Genomic DNA, 18,834 nt, shown 5'->3' on the forward strand with positions numbered 1-18,834 from the left:
GTAAACTGAAATTAAATGAACAAACCCTTTTGAAAAACTTAAATGTATCTTTGACTCCAAAAATAACTACATTGAACAAAAATAAGTTTGTCCCATGTTTCATGAGCCAAAATTAAACATCCCAGAAATATTCCACACAAAGCTTATTTCTCACATTTTCTCCACAAATTTGTTTACATCCCTGTTAGTGAGCATCCTTTGACAAGATAATCGATCTACCTGACAGGTGTGGCATATCAAGAAGCACGGATCATTACACAGGTCCACCTTGTGCTGGGAAAATAAAAGGTCACTCTAAAATGTGCAGTTTTATCACAAAACCACAGATGTCTCAAGCTTTGAGGGAGCGTGCAATTGGCATGCTGACTGCAGGAATGTCCATCAGAGCTGTTGCCAGAGAATTTAATGTCCATAAACCGCCTCCAACTTTATTTTAGTGTATTTGGCAGTACGTCCAACTGGCCTCACCACCGCAGACCACATGTATGGTGTCGTGTGGGCGAGCGGTCTGCGGATGTCACCGTTGAACAGAGTGCCCCATATGGTGGAGGCGGGATTATGTATGGGCAGGTAGAAACTACAGACAACGAGCACAATTGCATTTTATCTGTGTCAATTTGAATGCAGAAATCCCGAAGTCCATCGTCGTCCCATTCATCCGAAGCCATCACCTCTTGTTTCAGCATGATAATGCACGGGCCCCATGTTTCAAGAATATGTACACAATTCCTGGAAGCTAAAAATTCTCCAGTTCTTCCATGTCCTGCATACTCAGACATGTCACCCATTGAGCATGTTTGGTATGCTCTGGATCAATGTGTACAACACCGTGTTCCAGTTCCTGCCAATATCCAGCAACGTCACACAGCCATTGAAGAGAAGTGGGACAACATTACACAATCAGCATGTGGGAACTCCTTCAAGACTGTTGGATAATCTGACCATAATTATATCCTTCTGATTCCTGCTTACAAGCGAAAAATAAAGCAGGAAGCACCAGTGACTTTGTCTATTAAAAAGTGGTCAGATGAAGCAGATGCTAAAATACAGGACAGTTTTGTTATCACAGACTGGAATATGTTCCGGGATTCTTCCGATGTTATTGAGTACACCACATCAGTCACTGGCTTCATCAATAAGTGCATCGATAACGTCGTCCCCACAGTGACTGTACGTACATACCCCAACCAGAAGCCATGGATTACAGGCAACATTCGCATTGAGCTAATGGCTAGAGCTGCCACTTTCAAGGAGTGGGCTCTAAAACTGTAAGTTTATAAGAAATCATGCTATGCCCTCCGACAAACCATCAAACAGGCAAAGCCTCAATGCAGGACTAAGAGCGAATTGTACTACACCGGCTTCGACGCTCAGATGTGGCAGGTTTTGCAAACCACAGACTACAAAAGGGAAGCACAGCCGAGAGCTGCCCAGTGACACGAGCCTACCAGACGAGCTAAATAACTTTGCTCGCTTCGAGGCAAGTAACACTGAAACATGCATGAGAACATCAGCTGTTCCAGACAACTGCGCGATCACGCTCGCGGCAGCTGAAGCGAGTTAGACCTTTAAACAGGTCAACATTCACAAGGCCGCAGGGCCAGACGGATAACCAGGACATGTACTGCGAGCATGTGTTGACCAACTGGCAAGTGTCTTGACTGCCATTTTCAACATGTCCCTGTCTGAGTCTAATACCAAACATGTTTCAAGCAGACCACCACAGTCCCTGTGCCCAAGAACACTAAGGCTACCTGCCTAAATTACTTCCAACCTGTAGCACTCACGTCCATAGGCATGAAATGCTTTGGTCATGGCTCACAACACCATTATCCCAGAAACCCTAGACGCACCCCAATTTGTATACCGCACAAACAGATGATGCAATCTCTATTGCACTCCACAATGCCCTTTCCCACCTGAACAAAAGGAACACGTATGTGAGAATGCTATTCATTGACTACAGCTCAGCGTTCAACAGCATAGTGCCCTCAAAGCTCATCAATAAGCTAAGGACCCTGGAACTAAATGCCTCCCTCTGCAACCGGATCCTGGACATCACATCCGGCAACACATCTGCCATGCTGATCCTCAACAAAGGGGCCCCTTAGGGGTGGGTGCTCAGTACCTTCCTGTACTCCCTGTTTACTCATGACAACACGGCCAGGCACGACTCCAACACCATCATTAAGTTTGCCGATGACAAAAGCGTTAGGCCTAATCACCGACAACGATGAGACAGCCTATAGGGAGGTGGTCAGAGACCTGACCGTGTGGTGCAAGGACAACAACCTCTCCCTCAACGTGATCAAGACAAAGGAGATGATTGTGGAATACAGGAAAAGGAGGACCGAGCACGCCCCCATTCTCATCGATGGGGCTGTAGTGGAGCAGGTTGAGAGCTTCAAGTTCCTTGGCACCCACATCAACAAACTAACATGGTCCAAGCACACCAAGACAGTCGTGAAGAGGGCACTACAAAACCTATTCCCCCAGATTTGGCATAGGTCCTCAAAAGGTTCTACAGCTGCACAATCAAGAGCATCCTGACGGATTGCGTAACTGCCTGGTAAGGCAACTGCTCGACCTCTGACCCCAAGGCACTACAGAGGGTAGTGCATCCAGGACCTATATACACACCAGGCGGTGTCAGAGGAAGGCCCTAAAAATTGTCAGAGACACAAACCACCCTAGTCTACATGTACATATTACCGACACCAATGCCCCCACAAATTGACTCTGTACCGTTACCCCGTGTACAGCCCCACTATTGTTATTTTAAATTTTGATCATCTTAATTTTTCTTTTAGAGGCACTTCTGTAAAACTGCATTGTTGGTTAATGGCTTGGAAGCATTTCACTGTAAGGTCTACCTGTTGTATGTGGCGCATGTGACAAATAAAATGTGATTGGATTTGAAAAGTATTCCTCATGAAGCGGGTTGAGAGAATGCCAAGAGTGTGCAAAGCTGCCATCTCTGCAAAGAATCTAAGATATTGGTTTACACTTTTTTGGTTACTACATAATTCCATGTGTTATTTAATTTACTATTATTCTACAACATAGAATATAGTTTAAATAAAGAAAAACCCTTGAATGAGTAGGTGTCCTAACTTTTGACCGATACAGTAAATGCAATCAATCAATTCAATGCTTCAAATAGGCCTAGCTTGTGCATTATTAGCTACAGTGCCTTGCGAAAGTATTCGGCCCCCTTGAACTTTCCAACCTTTTGCCACATTTCAAACATAAACACATAAAACTGTATTTTTTTGTGAAGAATCAACAACAAGTGGGACACAATCATGAAGTGGAACAACATTTATTGGATATTTCAAACTTTAACAAATCAAAAACTGAAAAATTGGGCGTGCAAAATTATTCAGCCCCCTTAAGTTAATACTTTGTAGCGCCACCTTTTGCTGCGATTACAGCTGTAAGTCGCTTGGGGTATGTCTATCAGTTTTGCACATCGAGAGACAAATGTTTTCCCATTCCTCCTTGCAAAACAGCTCGAGCTCAGTGAGGTTGGATGGAGAGCATTTGTGAACAGCAGTTTTCAGTTCTTTCCACATATTCTCGATTGGATTCAGGTCTGGACTTTGACTTGTCCATTCTAACACCTGGATATGTTTATTTTTGAACCATTCCATTGTAGATTTTGCTTTATGTTTTGGATCATTGTCTTGTTGGAAGACAAATCTCCGTCCCAGTCTCAGGTCTTTTGCAGACTCCATCAGGTTTTCTTCCAGAATGGTCCTGTATTTGGCTCCATCCATCTTCCCATCAATTTTAACCATCTTCCCTGTCCCTGCTGAAGAAAATCAGGCCCAAACCATGATGCTGCCACCACCATGTTTGACAGTGGGGATGGTGTGTTCAGGGTGATGAGCTTTTGTGTTGCTTTTACGCCAAACATAACGTTTTGCATTGTTGCCAAAAAGTTCAATGATTGTTGTCCTATGGACAGAGTCTCCCACCTCAGCTGTAGATCTCTGCAGTTCATCCAGAGTGATCATGGGCCACTTGGCTGCATCTCTGATCAGTCTTCTCCTTGTATGAGCTGAAAGTTTAGAGGGACGGCCAGGTCTTGGTAGATTTGCAGTGGTCTGATACTCCTTCCATTTCAATATTATCGCTTGCAGTGCTCCTTGGGATGTTTAAAGCTTGGGAAATCTTTTTGTATCCAAATCCGGCTTTAAACTTCTTCACAACAGTATCTCGGACCTGCCTGGTGTGTTCCTTGTTCTTCATGATGCTCTCTGCACTTTTAACGGACCTCAGACTATCACAGTGCAGGTGCATTTATACGGAGACTTGATTACACACAGATGGATTGTATTTATCATCATTAGTCATTTAGGTCAACATTGGATCTTTCAGAGATCCTCACTGAACTTCTGGAGAGAGTTTGCTGCACTGAAAGTAAAAGGGGCTGAATAATTTTGCACGCCCAATTTTTCAGTTTTTGTTTGTTAAAGTTTGAAATATCCAATAAATGTCGTTCCACTTCATGATTGTGTCCCACTTGTTGATTTTTCACAAAAAAATACAGTTTCATCTTTATGTTTGAAGCCTGAAATGTGGCAAAAGGTCGCAAAGTTCAAGGAGGCCGAATACTTTCGCAAGGCACTGTATTTGAGGGAGGGGGGGGTCCTTCCACCATATATTTTTTCCACCAGTTTCAACACTATTCTTTTTAAATCCAAGTCAAATTGACTTAATTTCAATTTAAGAGTGATGCACCGACATAACATCTTCGGCCGATACTCTATTTTCCTTGCCAAAAAGCCTTATACCGATATTTTTTTTAAATTGCAGACTTTTAAGCATTCTAGTACAGTTAAATAGTTCACACACATGGACGCAGCGGTCTAAGGCACTGCATCTCAGTGCAAGAAGCGTCACTACAGTCCCTGGTTCGAATCCAGGCTGTATCACCTCATTTGTTCAGTCATTTTATTCTTGAACAGGATTTCTATGGAACGCCATTTGGGTCTTTGCGTGTCAAAAAAGATACGTCAAATAACACCCATTTTGCTAGCTAACTATATAGCTAGGTGTCATCTAAAATAAATTACTGTCTTATAAATTAGGGTTATTTGATTAATGGTGTTCGGACCCATCCATGCCACAATAAGGCCACAATAGCTGACTTTGCGGTTAGCCTTCAAAATAAAAGGCATAATTCTACTACTTGTCTTCATTTACATTTGTCAATGAGATACTTTTATTTTGAAGGCAAACCGCAAATTCCACTATTGTGCCTAGCTTCACAACACATAACCCGGTGTGGTCGAGCCGCACTAGCCAGATGAAGCTCGCTGGCTGCTTATAAACGTTAGCTTTGGGCAACAGAGTTAAGTTGCTGACTAGCCATTTATTTTCATTAACTGAAGTTCAATTTCAATAGGTGATCAACAAGTGGCAACCTAGTTAATACGTAAAAGGATTCCTAAATCATTGCTAAGAATAATGAAAATGACTGCAGTTTCTACTGGTCATTGTTTTCAGGCTGGTTGTATTGGTGCTAGGTACCAAACTAGCTATCCCAGAAGTTGTGGTCGATCAAATGTTGTATTACCAACGTGACATTGTAAACACATCGATCAAGACTTTCTTGTACAGCATGGACAGTGTTACTGATAGTAATGGTGGTGCTTGGCTTGCACGTGAAAATTCAGAACACACAACATTCTATAACAGAACTGTGTTATTTGACATGTCAAATTAAAAGCTTATTTAACGGGTCAAAAAGTGTTTTCACATGTATCTTTAACACGCTAAAGACCTAAAGGGCGTTACATAGTATGTTGCAAAGCTAATAGCAGTGACGCTATATAACCAACTCCGGTAGGGCAACATCTGAATAATAGCGCACATGATAACATTAGTGTGTAATGGTGCTAGACCAGTTACAAAAACCAACATCACCCACGATAGAGAACGGTTGATTGTCAAGGGCAATGAATTCCATTATCTTGGCGTTATGGATTTCGCCTTTGAGTAGTCTTACTGAAATGTTCTTACTCTTTCAAATGACTGCTTGACTTGTTGACTGCTCGATCCACACAGCAGACATTGTGGGCTAGGTTAGGAATGCTGTGTTGCAGGAAACACAATTTTACATGGCGTCATTACGTCATGTACCCACGTTATACACAGCTGAAGTCGGAAGTTTAGATACACTTAGGATGGAGTCATTAAAACTCGTTTTTCAACCACTCCACAAATGTATTGTTAACAAACTATAGTTTTGTCCAGTCGGTTAAGACATCTACTTTGTGCATGACACAAGATACATTTCACTGTATCACAATTCCAGTGGGTCAGAAGTTTACATACACTAAGTTGACTGTGCCTTTAAACAGCTTGGAAAATTCCTTAAAATGATGTCATGGCTTTAGAAGCTTCTGAGATGCTAATTGACATCATTTGAGTCAATTGGAGGTGTACCTGTGGATGTATTTCAAGGTCTACCTTCAAACTCAGTGCCTCTTTGCTTGACATCATGGGAAAATCAAAAGAAAATCAGCCAAGACCTCAGGGGGAAAAATGGTCTGGTTCATCCTTGGGAGCAATTTCCAAACGCCTGAAGGTACCACGTTCATCTGTACAAACAATAGTAAGCAAGTATAAACATGGGATGAAGCAGCCGTCATACCGGCCGAGATTAATGTACTTTGGTACGAAAAGTGCAAATCAATCACAGAACAGCAAAGGACCTTGTGAAGATGCTGGAGGAAACAGGTACAAAAGTATCTATAACCACAGTAAAACAAGTCCTATATCGACATCAGGAGGTCGACCGATTAATCGGAATGGCCGATTAATTGGGGCCGATAAGTTTTCATAACAATCGGAAATTGGTATTTTTGGGTGCCGATTTGCTTTTTTTTTTTAATTTACACACCTTTATTTAATCTTTATTTAACTAGGCAAGTCAGTTAAGGACACATTCTTATTTTCAATGACGGTCTAGGAATGGTGGGTTAACTGCCTCGTTCAGGGGCAGAAAGACAGATTTTCACCTTGTCAGCTTGGGGGATCCACAAGGAGATTGACTGCCTGTTACACAAATGCAGTAAGCCAAGGTAAGTTGCTAGCTATTATTAAACTTATCTTATAAAAAACAATCAATCATAATCACTAGTTATCATCAACCATGTGTAGTTGTCACTAGATATTATCTAGCGTGTCCTGTGTTGCATAAAATCTGACTGAGCACACAAGCATACAAGTATCTAAGTATCTGACTGAGCGGTGGTAGGCAGAAGCAGGCGCGTAAACATTCATTCAAACAGCACTTTCGTGTGTTTTGCCAGCAGCTCTTTGTTGTGCGTCAAGCATTGTGCTGTTTATGACTTCAAACCTATCAACTCACGAGATGAGGCTGGTGTGACCAAAGTGAAATGGCTGGCTAGTTAGAGCGTGCTAATAGTGTTTTAAACTTCACACGCTCTTGAGTCTTGGGGTGGTTGTTTCCCTTGCTTTGCATGTGTAACGCTGCTTCAATGTGGTGGCTGTTGTCGTTGTGTTGCTGGTTCGAGCGAGGAGAGGGACGGAGGCCATACTGTTACACTGGCAATACTAAAGTGCCTATAAGAACATCAAACATCCAATAGTCAAAGGTTAATGAAATAAAATGGTAGAGGGAAATAGTCCTATAATAACTACAACCTAAAACTTCTTACCTTAAGTTAAAATAAGTGTTAATTCAGTATTGTTGTAATTGTCACTATTTTGTTATTTATTATTATTAGCATTTTTTACCGATTAATCGGTATCGGCTTTTTGGTCCTCCAATAATCGTATCGGTGTTGAAAAATCATAATCGGTCGACCTCTAATCGACATAACCTGAAAGGCTGCTCAGCAAGGAAGAAGCCACTGCTCCAAAACAGCCATAAAAAAGCCAGACTACAGTTTGCACCTGCACATGGGGACAAAGATCGTACTTTTTGGAAAAATGTCCTCTAATCTGATGAAACAAAAATAGAACTGTTTGGCCATAATGACCACCATTATATTTGGAGGAAAAAAAGGGGAGGCTTGCAAGCCGAAGAACACCATCCCAACCGTGAAGCACGGGGGCAGCATCATGTTGTGAGGGTGCTTTGCTGCAGAAATAGAATGCACCATGAGGTAGGAAAATTATGTGGATATATTGAAGCAACATCAAGACATCAGGAAGTTAAAGTTTGGTTGCAAATGGGTCTTCCAAATGGACAATGACCCCAAGCATACTTCCAAAGTTGTGGCAGAATGGCTTCAGGACAACAAAGTCAAGGTATTGGAGTGGCCATCACAAAACCCTGACCTCAATCCTATAGAAAATTTGTGGGCAGAACTGAAAAAGTGTGCGAGCAAGGAGGCCTACAAACCTGTCAGTTACACCAGCTCTGTCAGGAGGAATGGGCCAAAAATGTACTCTACTTATTGTGGGAAGCTTGTGGAAGGCTACATGAAACGTTTGACCCAAGTTCAACAATTTAAAAGGCAATGCTACCAAATACTAATTGAGTATATGTAAACTGTGATGAAAGAAATTAAATCTGAAATAATTCATTCTACTATTATTCTGACATTTCACATTCTTAAAATAAAGTGGTGATCCACTTCCAAAATCCATTTAGAAATCTGTGTTATTCAATTATTGCACCCACACCACTCGCACACGCCAACGAGCATATGCGTTGCCAAGGGCTAAAATAGAAATTAGTTATATTTCTGACGCAGATCGCGGTGCAGGTCCTGCCTCTCCCATCTCCTCATTGGTTCATAGTAGCAGGTACCCACGTGCCATCTCCTCATACCCACGTGCCATCTCCTCATATACCCACGTGGGTAACTGAAAGACGATCAAGGTCAGTGACGGTAACGCATCCAATTTATGAAAGTTGCCAATCGCAATATAAAGTCAAGAGAAGAACCTGGAAGGAGGAGATGACTAGAAACGATTCAATTGACCATTTAATATGTGGATTAATTGGCAAAGTAGAGGACCTTGTGCATTTCAGGTAAAATAACAAATCTGTGTTTATATCCCAGGACAAATTAGCTAGCAACAGCAAGCTAGCTAGCTTAATTGCCATAAATGTTTAACGCTTTTCGACCGGTCCCCAAATTAATATAATTGGTTCAGATTTGTTTTGATATTTTAACCTTCGTGTCGTGATCGCGTTTGGTGTGAGTGGACAAAATACATTTCTGCAAGATGGCGCACACACGCAGCCGGTTTGGGTTCCGTGCAACTGACTTAAGACAGGGAATTTTTACTAGAATTAAATTAAACATTTCAGGAATTATGAAAAACTGAGTTAAAATATATTTGGCTAAGGTGTATGTAAACTTCCGACTTCAACTGTAGGTATGCACGTCAACTTTGACATTAGTTTTTCACATAGGCGTTAAACTAGACATCTAGCTGATTTTTAGCTAATATCTTCCGATTCCGATCAGTTCACCCATATATCGTGCATCCATAAAATCTAACCTATAACCTGATCCATCACCTTATGTATTACTGCCCCCCAGTTGCAAGAAGCAACATCCCAAAAAACAAACAAACAGCTTCTAGCCTCCCACGCATGTTCTGTCCAACACTGAAACAAATATAAAAATGAAATATTAATATACAAGTAATACTAAATAAAAACTAGCAAATCACATCTGAAAACTAACTGAAACTAAATAAAAAATATATATGGGACAAAAATTAAGGCAACAATTTAAAATATTTTACTGAGTTCATAAGGAAATCAGTCAATTGAAATAAATTCATTAGGCCCTAATCACATGACTGGGAATACAGATTTGCATCAGTTGGTCAAAGTTAACTTTAAAAAGAGAAATAAGCCTTGTGCACACAATGAGAGAAATAAGCTTTGTGCATAACTTTTATTTCAGCTCATGAAACCGTGCATTTGTGTTCAGTGTATAATAACCGTGTCTACACTAAACTGTACAGTACAAAAACACAGTTAGCCTAATTAAAATTGAATTAAAGGGATAGGGATTTTTGGGGGGCCCACCAAACTTTAGGTTAAAAGAATTACCTAAACTCACCAGCAAAAAAATTGTTAAATTTAGGTAATCTGTTTAAGTACCCAGCCCGGAAAAAAAGACGTGATTGTGTCTCAATCTATGATTTACAAAAAAAATTCTAAAATACAAAATCTCATTGTGGTCAATTTGCAGTGTATTATAATTATTATGATTATGTTCCGGCCCCTTAACCATCCACACAGACAAAAGTTCCCAGGGCCCTACAACTGTAGACTGTCTCTTCAAAATCACTAAAAATAACACGGAGATTTGGGAAAACAAAACGTAAATATGATATAGTTGCGTTAAAATGTAATTTGTGTATGGAGGGTAGGTTGTTATAGGCTACTTGCTCAGGCCACAAATTAAAGATACAATTTTAATTATGTGTGCGCTTTCAGAAGCCATTAATTATTTCATTCGGGGCAGTTGGCACTAGCCCAGTGTGCCACTGGCAATGTCAAGCCCTGAAAGGACATGCTATTTTATAAGATGGCTAGACATTATTAGCCTGTTTCTGTATGAAATGCAGGTACATTATGGGACACAGGTCAGGTCATTATCGCTGTTCAGGTGGCAAAAAAAATTGGTTGTACTGGTACCATCAACTGAATAAGTTTTTGCCACCAGTGGAAAAAGTTAGTCCAGAGCCCTCCGATCAGGGCCCATAGTGCACTACTACATAAGCAAATTTGGGATGCAGTCTTAACTTCACTTGAACCCACTGGGACAAAAACATAACCATTCTGTGGAGAGGAGAGGTTGAACAAAAAGCCTATAAATTATACCCAGGAGCTTCAGGCAGAGCTACAGTAGACAGAACTTCAGGCCCATTCTCATAAAGGAAATGACTTCATCAAACTGACTAACTCAGGCTTCTAAGTCTGCCTTCCAAATAGCTCCCTATTCCCCTGCCTATGGTCAAATTGTGCACCATGTAGGGAATAGGGTGCCAATTTGGACACACCCTATTTCACTGTTCAGAACCCTACCAGTGTCTGCAGCCAACCAACCTCTTAGACTGTGGGCCTATTACTGTGCCACAGTCTCTCGGTTGCCCTCCAATACGAAGATAAACTGGCTAATTTGTCTCTGTACCTGGTTCTCCGAAAGGCACAGCCCATTGTTCATAGCGGAGAAGAGTCTGATTGTTGACTAGACGGAGTATGGAATGCCAGGCACACACACACCATTGTAGTGTGGCCATAGCAGTGCAGGCTCCCTGGAGCAAATTAGGGTTTAAGTGCCTTGCTCAAGGGCACGCTGAACGATTTTTCACCTCGTCTGCTTGGGTATTCGAACCAGCGACCTTTTGGTTACTGGCCCAATGTTTTAACAGCTAGCCTACCTGCCGCCGCACCCGATAGATACCCTGTTGCAATGGATAACAAATGGGGTTAGGACGAGGCAGGGAGCCTAGCGGTTAAGACATTGGACCAGTAAACGAAACGTTACTGGTTTGAATCCCCGAGACAACTAAGTGGAAAATCTGTGGATGTGTCCTTGAGCAAGGCACTTAACTCCAATTTCTCCTGTAAGTCTCTCTGGATAAGACCGTCTGCTAAATGACTAAAATGTCAAATGTTAGCCAGCAAAACTGAACATCTCACCAACAAAGAGGCCAATATTATTCAAATTAATGCAAAGGCAGACACTAGAAAACACCATCAAATTATACAGCCTACCCAGGGATTCCCAGTCCAACTAGTCAGCCTCATTCTCTGAGGTCTGGGTATGATTCCCTATGTAGTGCACTACTTTTAACCAGGGCCCATTTGGGCCTCATTCCCTGAGGTCTGGGTGAGTGTACTAGGAAATGACCTACAGTGCATTCTGAAAGTATTCAGACCCCTTGACTTTCACATTTTTTACGTTACAGCCTAATTTCCAAAATTGATTTAACTGTTGTTTTTTTTCTCAATCAACACGAAGTAGACCAAATAAGAGGGAAAATATCGATGTTCATATTATGACAATATGAACATTGATATTTTTAGCGCTGTTATTTGGTCTAATTCGTGTTGATTGAGAGAAAAACAACAATTAAACCAATTTTGACAAAGCAAAAACAAAAAAGTATTTGTGCAAACCCCTCTGGAAATACCACATTTACATAAGTATTCAGACCCTTTACTCAGTACTTTGTTGAAGCACCTTTGGCAGCGATTATAGCCTCGAGTCTTCTTGGGTATGACGCTACAAGCTTGGCACAACCGGTATTTTGGAAGTTTCTCCCATTCTTCTCTGCAGTTACCCTCAAGCTCTGTCAGGTTGGATGGGGAGTGTCGTTGCACAGCAATTTTCAGGTCTCTCCAGAGATATTTGATGGGGTTCAAGTCTGGGCTCTGGCTGGGCCACTCAAGGACATTCAGAGACATGTCCCGAAGCTACTCCTGCATTGTCATGGCTGTGTGCTTAGGGTCGCTGTCCTGTTGGAAGGTGAACCATTGCCCCAGTCAGGCCCTGAGTGATATCTTTACTTTGCTCTGTTCATCTTTCTCCACGATCCTGACGAGTATCCCAGTCTCTCCCGCTGAAAAACATCCCCACAGCATGACGCTGCCACCCCACTTCCCCATAGGGATGGTGCTAGGTTTCCTCCAGATGTGACGTTTGGTATTCAGGCCAGAGTTCAATCTTGGTTTCATCAGACCAGAGAATCTTGTTTTTCATGGTCTGTGGCCTTAAACCTGTTGCGACTCTAGGGGCAGTATTTTCATTTTTGGAAAAAAAACATTCCCGTTTTAAACGGGATATTTTGTCAGGACAAGATGCTAGAATATGCATATAATTTACAGCTTTGGATAGAAAACACTAACGTTCCCAAAACTGTAAAGATATTGTCTGTGAGTATAACAGAACTGATGTTGCAGGCGAAAGTCTGAGAAAAATCCAATCCAGAAGTGCCCCATATTTTGAAAGCGCTGCATGACAATGAGTCCCCATTGAACTGTGAATGTGCTATGAACCAGCTTACGCTTTCTACGTATTCCCCAAGGTGTCTACAGCATTGTGACGTAGTTTTACGCATTTCTGTTGAAGAATACCCGTACGGGGCTACATTGCACAAGTGGTCACATGATGCTCCCGGAGAAAATCTTGTGTAAAGTACAGAGGTAGCCATTATTCCAATCACTTCTGAGAAACCAATTGTCCCGGTGGATATATTATCGAATAGATATTTGAAAAACACCTTGAGGATTGATTCCAAACAACGTTTGCCATGTTTCTGTCGATATTATGGAGCTAATTTGGAATATTTTTCGGCGTTGTCGTGATCACAATTTCCGGTCGATTTCTCAGCCAAACGTGAAGAACAAACGGAGCTATTTCGCCTACAAAAATAATATTTTGGGAAAAATGGACTTTGGCTATCTACCTGGGAGTCTAGTGAGCGAAAACATCCGAAGTTCATCAAAGGTAAACCATTTGATTTGATTGCTTTTCTGATTTGTGACAAGTTTGCCTGCTGCTAGCAAGGCATAATGCTATGCTAGGCTATCGATAAGCTTACACAAATGCTCGTCTAGCTTTGGCTGTAAAGCATATTTTGAAAATCTGAGATGACAGGGTGATTAACAAAAGGCTAAGGCTGTGTTCCAATATATTTCATTTGTGTATTTCACTTGTGATTTTCATGAATAGGAATATTTTCTAGGAAGATTTATGTCCGTTGCGTTATGCTAATTAGTGTCAGATGATGACACCGGTCTCGTTCACGGGATGGGGTGTCACTAGAGGTTAAGGTACCTTTTGGCAAACTGTCATGTGCCTTTTACTGAGTGGCTTTCGTCTGGTCACACTACCATAAAGGCATGATTGGTGGAATGCTGCAGAGATCGTTGTCCTTTTGAAAGATTCCCATCCCATCCACCTCCCTGACCAAGGCCTTTCTTCCCCCAATTGCTCAGTTTGGCCAGACAGCCAGCTCTAGTAGGAGTCTTGGTGGTTTAAAAAACTTCTTTCATTTAAGAATTATGGAGGACACTGTTCTTGGGAACATTCAATGCTGCAGAAATGTTTTGGTACCCCAAGATCTGTGCCTCGAAACAATCCCGTCTCGGAACTCCACAGAAAATTCCTTTGACCTCATGGCTTGTTTTTTTGCGCCGATATGGGACTGTGGGAGCTTTATATATGTGTGCCTTTCCAAATCATGTCCAATTAATTGAATTTACCACAGGTTGACTCCAATCACATTGTAGAAACATCTCAAGAATGACCAATGGAAACAGGGTGCACCGGGGAGCTCAATTGAGTCTCATAGCAAAGGGTGTGAATACTTAGGTAAAATGTATGTTTTTTTTATACATTTGCAAACATTTCTAAAAACCTGTTTTTGCTTTGTTATTATGGGGTAGTGTGTGTATATTTATGAGGGGGAAAAAAATATTTAATCCATTTTAGAAAATGGCTGTAACGTAACAAAATGTGGAAAAGGTCAAGGGGTCTGAATACTTTTCGAATGCATGCACTGAGCGTGGTGAGCTTCTATTAAAATAAATCTAGACAAAGAAAAGTTCAAAGTCCTCACTGCCTACTCAAATTACATGATATTCCTCCCCATAAAAACACCACACCCCTAATCCATCCAACTGTTCCCAGTAATAATTTAAGTTATTGTTGACAGGGGGCAGTATTGAGTAGCTTGGATGAATAAGGTGCCCAGAGTAAACTGCCTGCTACTCTGTCCCAGATGCTAAGAAATGCATAATATTAATAGTAGTATTGGATAGAAAACACTGAAGTTTCTAAAACGGTTTGAATGATATCAGTGAGTATAACAGAACTCATATGGCAGGCGAAAACCTGAGAAAAATCCAACCAGGAAGTGGGAAATCTGAGGTTTGTAGTTTTTCAACTCTTTGCCATTCCAATAGTGTAAATGGGGTCATCTTGCACTTCCTAAGGCTTCCACTAGATGTCAGTCCTTAGAACATTGTTTCAGGCTTCTACTGTGAAGTGGGGGCAAATGAGAGCTGATTGAGCCAGGTGTCTGGCAGAGTGCCACAGGCTCTGAGGCGTGTTCACGAGAGAGTTAGCTCTTGTTCCATTGCTTTTCTACAGACAATGGAATTCTCCAGTTGGAACATTGTTGAACATTTATGATAAAAACATCCTAAAGATTGTTTCTACGGGCTGTAATATAACTTGTTGAACTTTTCGTCCAACTGGACCTGAACGCGCATTTGGATTTGTTTATCAAACACGCTAACAAAAGAAGCTATTTGGACATAAATGATTAACATTATCGAACAAATCAAACATTTATCGTGGAACTGGGATTCCTGGGAGTGCATTCTGATGAAGATCAAAGGTAAGTGAATATTTATGATGCCATTTCTGACTAATGTTGACTACACAATATGGCAGATATCTTTTTGGCAGCTTTGTTGTCTGAACGCTGTACTCAGATTATTGCATGGTTTGCTTTTTCCGTAAAGTTTTTTTGAAATCTGATACAGCGGTTGCATTAAAGAGAAGTAGATCTCTAATTCCATGCATAAATTTATCAACATTTATGATGAGTATTTCTGTGAATTGATGTAGCACTCTGCACAATCACCGTATGTTTTAGAACTACTGAACGTAACGTGCCAATGTAAAATGAGATTATTTTTATATGCACTTTATATAAATATGCACTTTATCGAACAAAATGTATTGTGAAGTCCTATGAGTGTCATCTGATGAAGAGCAAAGGTTAGTGATTCATTTTCTCTCTTTGTGCTTTTTGCAACTCCTCTTTGGCTGGAAAAATGGCTGGGTTTTTCTGTGACTTGGTGGTGACCTAACATAATTGTTTGTGGAGCATTCGCTGTAAAGCATTTTTTGAAATCAGACACTGTGGCTGGATTAACAAGAATTGTATCTAAAATGGTGTAAAATACTTGTATGCTTGAGGGATTTTTTTTATATTTGAATTTTACCCATTTTTCTCCCCAATTTCGTGGTATCCAATTGTTTTAGTAGCTACCATCTTGTCTCATCGCTACAACTCCCGTACGGGCTCGGGAGAGAAGAAGGTTGAAAGTCATGCGTCCTCCGATACACAACCCAACTAAGCCGCACTGCTTCTTAACACAGCGCCATCCAACCCGGAAGCCAGCCGCACCAACGTGTCGGAGGAAACACCGTGCACCTGGCAACCTCGGTTAGCGCGCACCGAGCCCGGCCCGCCACAGTAGTCGCTGGTGTGCGATGAGACAAGGATTTCCCTACCGGCCAAACCCTCCCTAACCCGGACGACGCTAGGCCAATTGTGCGTCGCCCCACGGACCTCCCGGTCGCGGCCGGTTACGACAGAGCCTGGGCGCAAACCCAGAGTCTGGTGGCACAGCTGGCGCTGCAGTACAGCGCCCTTAACCTCCCAGGAGGCCCTGCTTGAGGAATTTTTATGAGATTTTTGTTGTTTTGAATTTGGCGCCCTGCACTTTCAATGGCTGTTGGCAAGGTGAGACGCTACCGTCCCACATATCCCAGAGAGGTTAAAAGAGAATGTGTCTCTCTCATTAGGTACGAATGTGATGTGTCCTTCACCCCATTTCTTATACAGTGAACTACTTTTGACATATGTTATATAACCATGCTGGCATTGTTCTCTCCCTTTTTCATGCCCCGACAGTGAGTTGAGTAGCTGGATTTATTTAGCATAGACTACAGCCAGACAGTAGCCTGTGAGTTGAGTCAATAAATCGTCAATTTGAGAACTGTTGGACATTCTTTCAATTATGATCTAGGTCCTTACAATGTTATACTTGGGGCCAAAAATGTTCCTCTAAACTACATCATGACATAACCAACATGCTCATTTATGAGTAATCCTCCATTAACCATCCAGTAATCATGACCAGATGCCACACCCTTGGATTCTACATTTGCTGTTGCCATGGTGCAAGGACTTCTTCCTTCAGTGTCTACCTCCATTCATCCACATCTCTTTGGGAATACAAAAAAACTGTGCACGTGACAAATACAACTTGACTTGTTATACTTAACTGTTTATCATTCAGGAAAGGAACGTAATTCGGCTACAGCATTGAGGGAAGTGTTTGGAAGTCCATAAAGTTTGTCCCAACTGTAATGGTTTCTGTCATTTACCTTTGACAAGGCCAAGGGGCGAGGTAGTGTAGTGAGCACTGAGCAGATGTGCACACCTGACTCCTAGTCCTCTATCATAGTACCGCACTCCAAATTGTTACAAATCTACAAAGCCCCCTTATCCCAATAGGCCGTTAAAAGAATAATTTGCACCAAGGAATTGGGCCTGGCGAAAACATTCCCCATTCAATACGCCCAACAAGTGACAGCTGTCAATGAGGCAATGGCATATGCGAGGTGGTTATCCTTAGCTAGCTAGTAACTATCTAGTATTTCAATACCGCTCTTTAGGACTGGTAACTAACATTAACTTAACTAGCTAGCTACAACCACACCTTTGGCTAACTAGTTACAGTAGACATCTTCGCCATCCCCTACCAAGCTAGCTAACGTTATCTACCCAGCTATACTTCTTTGTGTCCATGTCAATGAATAAAGTAGGCCGTGGACTTTGCTAACGTTAGGTTAGCTAGCTCTAGCTAATTAGCCAACAAGACAAAAAGTGACTAACGTTACCTAGCCTGGTTAACGTTCATTCAGCCGGCTAGCTGACACACAATGGTGTTGCTGCCGTCAAATGTGTTGTTACTCACTAGATGGCATTTGAATGTGAGATATGAATCAATGTCTGGCTAGCTATTATGCGAACGAAGGAGTGAACCAGAAAGTGCCCTTGTCCTTGGCTGGTGTGCCTTTTAGCTAGCTAGCTGGCCCAAGCATCATGTGATATGCTTAGTTTAGTTAGCCTAGCTAGCATTACAAAGGGGGGCTGTTTTCGTAAACTAATGTTTTCCGTGTTTGAATGTCAACTTACCGAGATAGACACTTGATCCTCCCCTGTAAACTTTGGTATGTATTTATCCCCCCTTGCCACCTCTGAACTGTTCAATGGTCTAAAACGGCACATCACTTTGATGGTGCACTCGGCCGGGTCCGCCATCTTCGCCGCTGATGGAAAGTCACAACTGACAAGATCCTGCTGTGCTTACAACAGGAGAATGCGCCGGGTCGCTCTGTGCCTGTCGGAGGCAAACAGATGCCGCACCCGTGAATGCTGGTTGAGTTAGGTCAATCAGTTCCCTCTTCGGAAAACGAAGCAAGTGGACTATTCATCAGAAATGTACATTGAAAAGGACATCCATTCAAAAAGTGGAAGTCATGTTGACGCACCGGCTGCACAGTACTCTGGACTTGGAGTAGGGAGGGACCCCTATGTCTGCTATGCTATGGAACGCTGTTTGTATGCGGCTGTGAATAACCCACTGACGTCACCTCTGTAGGCGACTTCTTCTTCTTCTTCTTCTTCTTCTTCTTCTTCTTCGATGGGGCTGATGGCATCCAATAAATGTCGCATTACCGCCAGCTACTAGACTGGAGTAAAACTCCCTTTATTCCTTGCTTTAATTTTTTTTGTTTTTTAAATACCATCTAACACTACACTCACAAAATAAATAAAACATACAATGATTTAAAAAATAAAACCTCCCTACACCACTATTTAAATCTATTTAATCCTACCTCAGGCCAACAACCTGAAAGGATGGGAAACCACCACTTATCACACCCTGTAACTCTTCTGATGTCAAATCTCACAACCCCAAAAACCTCTGCAGCTCCCACCACAAACTCCATTTTCTGCGACTTATGTTCTATCCCTGCAGTACAGTTGATAACCATTTCTATAAAT

The 18,834-nt window shown here is 41.8% G+C and overlaps 1 protein-coding gene across 1 annotated transcript in view; it reads right to left on the bottom strand.

Moving 5' to 3' along the window:
* Positions 1–18,434, bottom strand: part of LOC112228034 (kinesin-1 heavy chain) — a 51,191-nt gene extending 32,757 nt beyond the window's left edge. The window contains exon 1 of the mRNA XM_024393157.2: positions 17,962–18,434. Coding sequence (XP_024248925.1) covers positions 17,962–18,087 — 126 coding nt within the window. The 5' untranslated portion in view covers positions 18,088–18,434. The remainder of the gene's footprint in view (positions 1–17,961) is intronic.
* Between the last annotated feature and the right edge of the window lie 400 nt (positions 18,435–18,834).

Source organism: Oncorhynchus tshawytscha, linkage group LG29 (genome assembly GCF_018296145.1).
Source record: "Oncorhynchus tshawytscha isolate Ot180627B linkage group LG29, Otsh_v2.0, whole genome shotgun sequence".
NCBI lineage: Eukaryota > Metazoa > Chordata > Actinopteri > Salmoniformes > Salmonidae > Oncorhynchus > Oncorhynchus tshawytscha.